General features: G+C 32.8%; 1 protein-coding gene across 1 annotated transcript; it reads left to right on the top strand.

Moving 5' to 3' along the window:
• The first annotated feature begins 294 nt into the window (after positions 1 to 294).
• LOC133301609 (probable protein phosphatase 2C 55) lies at positions 295 to 5,052 on the top strand. Its single transcript, XM_061501255.1, has 4 exons — positions 295 to 1,025; positions 1,412 to 1,736; positions 2,239 to 2,388; positions 3,090 to 5,052. The coding sequence occupies exons 1-4, from the start codon at positions 727 to 729 to the stop codon at positions 3,399 to 3,401; spliced, it is 1,086 nt and encodes a 361-aa protein (XP_061357239.1). The 5' UTR covers positions 295 to 726; the 3' UTR covers positions 3,402 to 5,052.
• Positions 5,053 to 11,113: the final 6,061 nt, after the last annotated feature.

Raw genomic sequence — 11,113 nt, 5'->3', positions numbered from 1 at the left:
TCTAACACCTTTCGTGGGGCCTTGGTAAAACATTTCCCAAGCCTTAGTCATATCTTCAACAGAAATTTTCAAAACAACATGGTGAGAACCAAAGCCTTCAAATTTCAATATTGGTGAAGTAGGTAGAGAAGAGTAGGAAGACCACAATAGCCCGCTTTTATAGCACCTCGCAGCGACAGTGGACGTTACAATAAGAAAATCAACAAATATAGGAACAACTTTTACAAATATTTATTCTCGCGAAGGCAAGAAAAAAAAAAAAAAAAAAGACATAACAATTTGAAATTTTAATTTTGAAAAGAAAATAAATACTCACCGGTATATTCGTTGAGCATTTGGATTACAAGTTGAAACTCTATCTCCCACGCATTTTAGGTATTTGCGGAAATCTGAGAAGAAGCGCCGAAAAATCCCATTCCTTCTATATCCCATATGTCCACCTCTACCGTGGTTTATCTTAGATCTCAGATTCTCAATCTCCGTTCTCTGCTGTCACTATCATTATCTGGTAATTCTGAATTCCTCTTTTACCAAATTTGAAACCTCAATTGCTAAAACAAACCCTCCCTCCGAATTTGTCTTATCGATTTAGGAATCAGGGTTCAGTAAGATGCCATCTGGCATTCTCCCAAACATGAATGGTGCCATATTTGCTCTTGGATTCGTGAAGCAATAACAAGGAGGGAATTTAGCTCTGTCTCTAATCTTTGTATTCAACTTCAATCAATGGCTGCTTCGGCTTCGAATGCATTGCTGCTGGGAGATGACGTAATCGCCAAGCCAACTGGCGTTTACTTCAGAGACCGAACTCGTAAAGGATGTTTGAGAGCTACCGTGAATCTCAGAAGATCACAGCCGTTGATTAGTGTTGTGAATTTTATCTGTTCCACGTCAGATGCCAGTTGGAGGATTAGCAATTTGAGTTCGCTTCATCAGCTCAAGAACTCTTCTTTTGCTTGCTATTCTGCTGAAGCAGCTCGTGATGTTGAACAGCTTCCAAGTTCAAACTTTTCAATTGACCAGCAGTATGTGTTTATGTTGTTCTTTTTTGTTATTTAATTCTGCATAAACACTTGTTTTAAAACAATTCAATTTATATGCTCATAGAAGATGACCACATGTATGTTGTTTAAAATTGAAGCTGATGATACTGCAGTGAACCCCAAAAGTGAGTCTTGATGTTATCATTTCCACATGGAATCCAATGTTTCTTTTTTCACCAGCTAAATGAATAGCATGGTAATGGAAGAGTGTAACATTGAGTGGGTATATATTAGGTAGCCTTACCTTGTGTTTGTAAGAGGCTAACTACATGAATAGAACATGTGACCTGGGTGGAAGAGTATACTTATAAATTAGTTTATCTTTCTCACAGCTACTGCTTACTTATCATTGGTAATGTTTTTTTCAGAACCAATGTTGGTCGAAAGAGTTTGACGCTGTTTTCGGGGTCATGTTACCTACCGCATCCAGATAAGGAGGATACCGGTGGAGAGGATGCTCATTTTATTTGCACAGATGAACAAGCAATTGGTGTTGCAGATGGTGTAGGTGGCTGGGCAGATGTTGGTGTTAATGCAGGATTGTTTGCCCGAGAACTTATGTCCAATTCAGTTAGAGCAATTGCAGAGGAGCCTAAAGGTTCTATTAATCCGGCAAGGGTCTTAGAGAAGGCTCACTCAAATGCAAAGGCCAAGGGTTCATCAACAGCTTGTATCATTGCCCTTACGGATAAGGTATAATGTTTTTCATTCTATGGTTTTTTACAAGCAAAATATTTTTCTCCATTTTCTTTAGAACTAATTAGCGAGACATAAAACTAGATACTTTATCATGTCTGTATTGTTAGGTATCTATAAAAAAAAAAAAAACAAATATTATACAATAAAACTAGATACTTTATCATGTCTGTACTCTTAGGCTCTTTTTTTTTTAAAAATAAAATAAAATATTAAGGGTGTGTTAAGATAAGCTTTGCCAGCATATTTTTCTCTGTGTTGATGATATTTTTCTCTACTGTGCCCATGGACCCATGAGGGCACGAGAACTTGCACCCACATAACTAATTCTTATGTCACCTGCTCCTAAGTTCTTAAACTTGATGTTTGATTGGTGTTTTGACCTGCAGCTAGTAAAATTAGTTCTGCTGGTAAATTTGGGTAGTTTTCTTTCTTGAGTATAAAAGGAAAAGTAAATTCACATTAATTTGCATTCCATGTGTTTGGTCTCTTGGTCCAGGGACTACAAGCTATTAATTTGGGTGACAGTGGGTTCATTGTGGTTAGAGATGGATGCACCATTTTCAGGTCCCCTGTTCAACAGCATGACTTCAATTTTACGTATCAACTGGAGAGTGGCAATGGAGGTGATTTACCCAGCTCTGGTGAGGTAAGTTCTCACATGTCATTTCACATAAGACTTACTTCTAGTGCTCTTTGCTTTTACTTTCTGTAGGTGTAAGGAGGAAAATATTACATTAACAATATGGGAATCTCAAAATTAAGGCACAAATTTGTTGACAGTACATTTTTACCTGTTTCTGATAGCATCCATACCAAGGAATACTTATTCAGACAGTCCAGCATTACCTGTTTCTGACAGTATAATAGTACAGGCATGGTGAAACACACAGTTCACAGCCCTTTCCTTCAACTTCTCATGATTAATATATGCAGCAACAGAGAAAATAGATTGGCATTTGAAATTTCTTTTTCATCCTATTTTGTGATAATGGAGAGGTTTTTTTTTACTCATTCATACGCAGTAGAGGGGGTGAAAATTGAAAGTAAGGTGCATCTCATTTTCAACATATCCTTATTTTCATATATTAAGCACGTGTAAGATGATTTGCAGATCAAAATTTTTACAGCTCCAATTATTCTATTCTACTTTAATGTATACGTATCTAATACAATGAAATTGTCTGATGGACTATTATTATTATTATCATTTTTAGTCTCGCCACAGTCATGATCCTATTATTATTCCCTAGGAAGCCACATAGCAGATGAAGTTTCTTTCTTTCCAAATAAGTTTATATATTTGAGGAAAATTAAACAGACTAACAGTTGTCGCAATAACATATCCAGGTTTTTACGATACCTGTTGCCCCCGGAGATGTTGTCATTGCTGGAACAGATGGATTGTTTGATAATCTGTACAATAATGAAGTCACTGCAATTGTTTTACATGCAGTTAGAGCTGGACTAGAACCCCAAGTAACTGCTCAGAAGATAGCAGCACTGGCTCGTCAGCGAGCACAGGACAGGAATAGGCAGACACCATTTTCTACTGCTGCCCAAGAGGCTGGGTTCCGTTATTATGGTGGGAAGCTTGATGACATAACAGTTGTTGTGTCATACATAACCAGCTCAGTAAGTGTGAGTTTTTTGCAATCTTAACTTTGCTACATTTTGTATATTCATATCTGTTCTACAGTTGCTGCGTCACCAACTTGTCTGTCATTTTTTACCTGAATGCACTGCCGGTTCTAATTTTTTTCTAAAACTTGAGTTGCTACAGTAATCATAAAAAAACGTGGGCCATATGACCTTCATTCCTTCCTGCTTTGCATTTTATACACCCGCTTTTTTTCTTTTTTGGCTATCTGCCATTTTTTTATGAATATAATGAACTTTAATGTGAGGACCAATTATCCCCTCACTAACAAAAGCTTCTAAAACCATATTTGATAATTTATGGAAGTTACAGATGGACCCTTTGGCCGAGTCAGAACCTTTAAACAAGATAGTGGGTTAATGAGTTGTGCTATTATTTATTTATGGCAAACCAGCCTTCTTGGGGTATGGTTAATTGAAACGTAACCCCATTCATACCCAAAAATTGCATTCCACCCAGCTGAATGGATGGCATTAAATGTGTTGTTGGTTGATACACCATTGTTAACCCCATTCACCTCCTTGATGCTGGGGCTGGCTTGTGATGGTGGTGTCATGGCTGGGTAGCACAGTGATGATGGATAAGGACAATGGTTCTGTGGCACGATGTGGGTTTGGAGGTGACTGATGGTGGTTTGATCATGCTGTTCCATGGGTGATGTGGCTTGGGTGGTTGGGCAATGGATGCTCATGGTTGTGCATGGCTAGAATGGTTAGAGGAAGAGGCTGGTGTGTTCGTGAAATTGGGGCTAGATGGGTTTTTGATTGCTGGTGGTAATGGTGCAATGAATTTTGAGATCTGTTGGTTTGGCCTTGCGGTGGAGGTGATGGTGCTTGCTTATGATGAGTTTGGTTGCAAATGGTGTTTGTTGCCTGGAAATAGAGGTTTGAGTGTGTTGGAGGTTCAGAAAACTTGGGTTAGTGGAGGTGGATGAGGCTGCTTCATGGTGGCTGTTCTGGGGTGGAATGGTGATGAATGGGGGCTCACGAAGGAGTTGTGCATTTTTTATTTTTTATTTTGGATTTAGCTATTTTTGGAGCTTGTTCATGATTTTGTTTGTATTTAGGCAGAGGTTTGCTTTGCTGGGGTAATGGTATGTAGATATTGTTCTGGTGAGTATGGTGGGTCTGTTTTAGTGCACTTTGGGTGGTTATGGCTGAGGAGTTGTATGCATTTTATGATTCTGTTCCCGGGAAGGCTCAAAAGCAGGGGATTGGAGTGGGTGTGTTTTGAGCAACCTCTCATGGTAATAAACAGGGGAATGTTGGTAGAGATATGCAATGGAAAATTTGGCAGCTGCAACCACAGTCTAGAAAGAAGCATAACCCTTGGTCGGTTGGTTGTGTTCTTGAACACCCAGGCCGTTGAAGAAAGCCTCAAATGGTTCTTGATTTATTTTTTCATATTCTGCGTTAAACCTTGATTAAGCGAGAATATTTCATATGAAGTATTTTCACAAAACAGTTACTGCTATTAATTCGGTAGGGGGAGTGCAATTTTTGGGTGAGAATGGGATAATGTGTTAATTAGCCAAACTTAAGGTAGTTTGTAGTATTTGCCCGTTATTTATCTATTGAAAGATTAAACAAAAAGAAGGCATTAAGAGAACTCTTCTGTTGTACTTATTTATTTTCTCCCTCTCATATTGTTGCTAAGGCCGGTCATGTTTCCTCCGAACTTCGAAGTCGAAGTCTGTGTCTTTCAAGGTAGGTATGTGTGTGAAAAAGTAGTGAAGTATGAATAGCATGTATGCAGCTTAGTTGGTTTCATGTTGATTATGAACAAGAAAAAAAACACAAGAACAATGATTATGCTAATGTCATAACTACATAATTTTGTAAAAGCTTCTTGATGCATCGTTGAGGTATTGTTTTTACCATCTTTAAACCATTTCAAAAATTAAAAACTAAAATAAAGTGATATTCTTACAATTGTTTGTGAAGATAATATTAACTGAAAATGAAACAGAAAATAAACTAGACACTCTTCCTAATTTCTTCAAACTCTCATGCAAGCCAAAGATTTGGACTGGACATTTAAAAGTGCAACATTCGCCCAAGGTGGAAAACATGGCATCAATTAAACCTTTTGCTTAGTCATTGCCATCAATCAAATTTGCCTTTTGTTTTCCTCAATGTGGGATACAACCCAATGACCCATTTCATACACATTCTAAAGTCACCAGCGGAGTGGACATCTGATATGGGAGGCCCAAATCTCATACTTTCAGTTTATACTTTCACATTTTTTTACTAGGTGTCTCTAAATTACGCTATTTTTTAACCATAGGTCATCTGATATGGGAGGCCCAAATCTCATACTTTAAGTTTTGCATTTTTGTTAACTGGATATGTATAGGACCAATAAAATGTTAAAGGGATACATATAGGAGGACAAAAGGTGTCAGGCCCGCAAAAAGAGAAAATATATCGAATTCTATAAGCAAATTATTGAAATAGGTATATAAATTAAGGAAAAACATTTTCTCATGTTGCATGAGAATTCCATTCTCATGTTGTGACCCTTCGACTTGCGTGCAAAGCTTTTTTTTTCTTTTTCTTTTTTTAATAAATGTGGGACCCACCTCTAGTTGAGTCACAACATGAGAATTGAATTCTCATGCAACATGAGAAAATCAAACCCCATAAATTAACTTAAAAAAAAAGCCTAACCACATCTTTCTACTTTTAATTTTTATATTTAGTGAAATAGTCTAATACTTTCAATTATTTCATTTCAACCATTCAAAGTTGACTGTAATGATAATTGAGAACCACTTTTAGTAAAAGAGCAAAAGTTCAAACTCTCAAGAAGACAATTGTTGAGACCATGCAGTCGCAATAGTTCTGACTAACTTCTTATCACACATAAGAAAATGAATTTATACTAATTATTAATATTAGTAAAGATAGATGAAAATAAACTAATACAAATTTGAATGGTTAAATTACAATTACTAAAAGTAGAAGATTAAACTTAAATCACTTACTTGAATTCTAGAGACTAAATTAAATTAAATTTTTGCATAAATTAAAGAAGAAAATTTAGACTATATTCTTTGGGTGCTTATATACGGTACAATTTTATAATAAAAATATATTATGCTTATATCTTAACTGTAAAAACTTTTAAAAAAGAGTAAAATAATAATAATATACTATACATGGAATTTTTTTTTAATAACACCACAAGCATCTAAGAATTTTATTTAAATTTTGTCCTAAATTAAAATATAAGAAGTTGCACAACGCATCAATAGTGAGTAAGTGACCACTAGTGGTCCAGTTTTTTTTCTTTTCTTAAAGGAAATTGTTTTTTCTGCTTCCTTTTACAAAAGAAAGAAAATTAAAAAAGATGGTGGTGGAGGAATCTAGTATGTGGCAGAAATTTGGGGTGACAAAATAAGAAAAAGAACACTATCAACTATCAAGAGAGGTACGGTTTTTTACTCAAATATTTTCTAGCTTTTTAAAACTTATCGGGAAAAAAAAAATTAATTGTTTTAAAATATCACTTTTTTGTTACGTAAGGTTTGGACAATGTAAATTGACGCAATCTACATAATAAAAAGAACACTATTTTATTTAAAAATGTCTAAAATATATTATTATAGATAACTACAAAAAAAATTGTTATAAAAAAAAGATAACTACAAAAATTATTGAGTAAAGAACACTTGTTACGATTCATATTCCAGAGAGGTGCAGCAGTGTGTGTATTTGGGTACAAAAAGCGACTGGAATTGTGTTTGTTTGTTTCAAATTAATGAATCATTTTGTTGAAAAAATCGATTGTCAGAAAAACACGATACGTTGCACTATCAACTATTAGATTGATTTTCATCATAAAATAAAATAAAATAATTCTATTAATAACTATTAGAGTAAATATTAATTTTAATTCCTTAAATAAATACATGATATTACAGTATTCTTGTATTTTTAAGTATATCAAATTAGTTTTCTAGTGGTATTCATGTGATATGGACTTACATGCAAGATATGAGGCTCAATTCATAAATGCCGCAAGAGGTACAATAGTCAAGTTTTAAAGGCTAAGGAAACGTGTTCATCCAGTGTTGATGTCATACTGCACGCATACTATTGTAGTATCAACAGTTCATAACTCTATAGCTATCCTAATAGCCTATAGTTAGGGGAAAGACACTGGTTTCAGCCACACCTAAAAGATATAACCCACAAATAGACATTTCACACACAGGATAGCCAACAAGCAACATTTTTGCCCATCGTTGAGGATAAATGTCGCTATATTAAGGCAGTATAAACAGGACAATCAATAACTATATAATAGATGCTTGAAGCCTATGTATGAATATTTAATTCATCTTGACAAAAGCTCATTGTTCATATACTAACTTGAGTATTGAAGTGCCTTGCAGGTACTCCTCATATTTGTCTTAACTAAACAAAACAACTCGATACTAGACTCTTCACGAAAGATCTCGCTGAAGTATTAGAAATATCTCTCCTCACTATCATATTTCTATTGGATTAAATTCAATTATGTGTGATCTAGCCCAATTTCTATTGGACGGATCAACATGACATCAAATTAATTTCTTTTTGTCACATTTGTACTATCACATTAGTTTCTAAAAAAAATTAATTACATTAAGTGTTATTAAAATGACTAATTTGATAATATTTCTAAATGAAAAACTAATGCAATATGGTTTGTATTTTTATAAATACTATTATATATCATGAAAAAAGCTACACCAAACAGCAAATCCATCGTGATCAAATTAAGAAAAGAGTAATTTCGAAAATAATTACACCCACTCATTATATTTTATCAGCAAATTACATTAGTTTCATAAACATTTTACAAGGATGTCTTATCGCGAAAATTAGCATATTTCATTTTTATGAAATGACGAAAACAAATATTTACATTAATCATTAATTAATACTAATAGTAGAGATAATAGAAAAGCAAAAGAGAGAAAACAAAATCGTTACATATGCAGGCAGGGCTGTCTTATCTCCAATCCAATGATCTATTTGTGATTCGTACGACAAAAACTTCTTTATGAAGTGAACCATTCGAGTTGATAACGTCACCAATTGAAGTAGCAGAACCGGTGCCCGTTCCACAAATCTTCATGACTTTTACCTTTAACCACAAAGCTGTGTCATAACGTCTCACGTCAACTAGTCTTGAGTTCCAAAGAAAAATGATTACGTACATAAAAATGCGAAGGAATCCCATGCAGGAAATGTCAAAACTACACCGTTCCCTAAATTAAATCATTAATCTTTTGGGCTCCATTTTAGAACACCATATATTTTTTTTTTTAAAGTAACACATTAATTAATAAAATTTTAGATTAAATAACAGCAATAAATAGTTTTTATACTATTTACTATAAAAATATAATTTTGAAAAAAAAAAATACAAAACTCCTTTTTCTTAAGAAGAAAAAGACCGAAGTGCACCTCTAAGTTTTATATTTCTCAAAATAAGACATTTCCTTAAGGATCGTAACCCATGGTAGAGCTTTGGGTGTGCCACTATACTACCATAGAGAAGATAGAAGATACCCCACTATTATTCCGACAAATGAAAAATCACATCCTCCAATTCCCCAACACCCTTTAGCCTTTATTTTTTTCTTTCTTTCTTGCAGAGTGGGTGAATGGAGGCCTCTTTAAATGACCCTGACCCATGATAGAAACCAGAATCTTCCTTGCACTCCCATTTCTCAACTTTTGTATTCCATAAGCTTCCCTATGGTTTTCTCTAAGTCGCGTCACTCCCGTGTCCTTAATTCCTTCCTCAGAACCTTAATGGCTAAGTATATTGATGCGAGATATGATACTTTGATTAATAATTGTTCCGTATATATTACTATTTTATTATGCATGCATTTGTTTTTGCAACTCATTATTAAACAATAAATTTCATCAGCTTTTTACACTGTCTTTAAAAATACTCAATTCCAATGATTGGCTTTGATTTTGAAATCGTAATGGAAAAAATATATATCGATCGAGAGTTGCTTAATTTCAATCTTGTATTGTGCATCCATGAGTAATGAACTATCCAAATTCTTGAAAATTGAAAGAAGTTTGGTTTTGATTTATTCTTTTGTCTCTTTATATGCTTTTGATTTAATTCATTTCTCTTATTCACTTATTCTTGCTTGCTCCCGATGAAACTTACGACCTGTTTGATTCTATTCTGCTTTTTTTTTTTTTTTTGAAATTATATTGTAGAGTAGTCAATAAAATGAGTGTTTCCTTTTCTTTCTTTTTTTGAAATTTAAGAGTCAAAACACAAAATAGAAACAACTAAAATATATTTTTTAAATTTGATTCTAAAAACTAAAAAAGTAGATATAATTTTTAGAATTAATTTTTCAAAACAGGTTTTTTTTTATTCTGAAAATTAATTTTTTTTTTGGAAACAGAATTAAAACATACCCTAATTAGATTTTGCAATCTTAGATCTACGTTGTTATGGTTGCAAACTTTCTTTTCCCATATATTAATAATTTAAAAAATATTTATTAGCCATAAGGTTTCTTGATAAATGTTTAGATTCATTAAATATAACAGGTAACTACAATAAAAATAACAAAATTGTAACTAAGTATGTGTAACTAATTTGTATATGAATTTATTAATCGCTAAATCTTTTTTAGTTATTATCTTCACGATAAATGTTTGCATAATTAAATATAATCCATAAACTATTATGCGATAATAGCAAATTTGTAATAAAATAGTATTATAATAATAATAATAATAATAAAATAATAAAATAAATAGAAATTAATCAAGGTGTAAATATAAAGAAAATATATATGTTAGAGTAAACGCGTTATTTTTTATATTTAGCAAGGTAAATCCACAGTAATCAATGTTATTGTTATTTTTATTAAGTTAATTTTTGTATACATATTTTTATTAAGTTATTTGTTTTGTCTGAAATAAAGTTTTTCTATTTCATATATTTGCATATCAAATATACGATATTTGCATCCTACTTTTGTTATGCCTTTTACAGTAATAATTTTACAAGTGATTGACTGTTGAACCGTACATATGATTTCATAGAAGAAAAAAGTTACAATATGCTTATGTATAAACTAATATTTTAGTTTCCAAAAAAAAAAACTAATATTTTACGGGAGAATATATTGTAATGTTTTTGTATAAACTACTTTACAAAGGTCAAAATAACGTCTTGAAAATAGTTATTAGTTAAGCCATTTATGTATGTTCTATTTTTTTTTTCTTTTTATAGAAAAGCTTTGTTATATGTCTCAGTAGTTGTTTTAACGGCATTTTACTTTGGGTCTTAGTCCGAAAGTTGAATTTTAAGCGTTTTACACAATTTTGCACCAATAATAATAATATTATTTTCTATTTTTTTTTTGGTGCACTAGAATGTTAGCTCTGTTTAATTATTTAAAGGGAATTTTCTAAAAACAACTTTAACTCACTGCTTGGCTAAGGCATGGGGCTTACATTTATGATTAATTTTATGCTCATTTAATAAAGGGATTAATATTTTTTTTATGTTGCAGAGATAATTTTATCTCTTATATACACATAAGAGTGTGTGAGACTCATATTTTCTTTTTTTTCTCTTTTCTTCTCACATGGACCCGTACACTTTTATGTGTGCAAGAAATAAAATCATCTCCTAGACTCGTACAACATGATAAACATTAATTGCTTTA

Source organism: Gastrolobium bilobum, unplaced genomic scaffold (genome assembly GCF_033153095.1).
Source record: "Gastrolobium bilobum isolate Gb01-03AN ecotype WA unplaced genomic scaffold, APGP_CSIRO_Gbil_v1 utg26694, whole genome shotgun sequence".
Classification (NCBI taxonomy): Eukaryota; Viridiplantae; Streptophyta; class Magnoliopsida; order Fabales; family Fabaceae; genus Gastrolobium; species Gastrolobium bilobum.
The sequence above is the reverse complement of the archived record's forward strand: the minus strand, read 5'-3'. Positions and strand labels throughout refer to the sequence as shown.

Excerpts from the sequence above, each read along its gene's own strand:
- LOC133301609 (XM_061501255.1), top strand. The coding sequence starts at position 727 with ATGGCTGCTTCGGCTTCGAATGCATTGCTGCTGGGAGATGACGTAATC. Across the intron at positions 1,737-2,238 it reads TCATTGCCCTTACGGATAAG|GGACTACAAGCTATTAATTT; the intron begins GTATAATGTTTT and ends CTCTTGGTCCAG. Across the intron at positions 2,389-3,089 it reads ATTTACCCAGCTCTGGTGAG|GTTTTTACGATACCTGTTGC; the intron begins GTAAGTTCTCAC and ends TAACATATCCAG.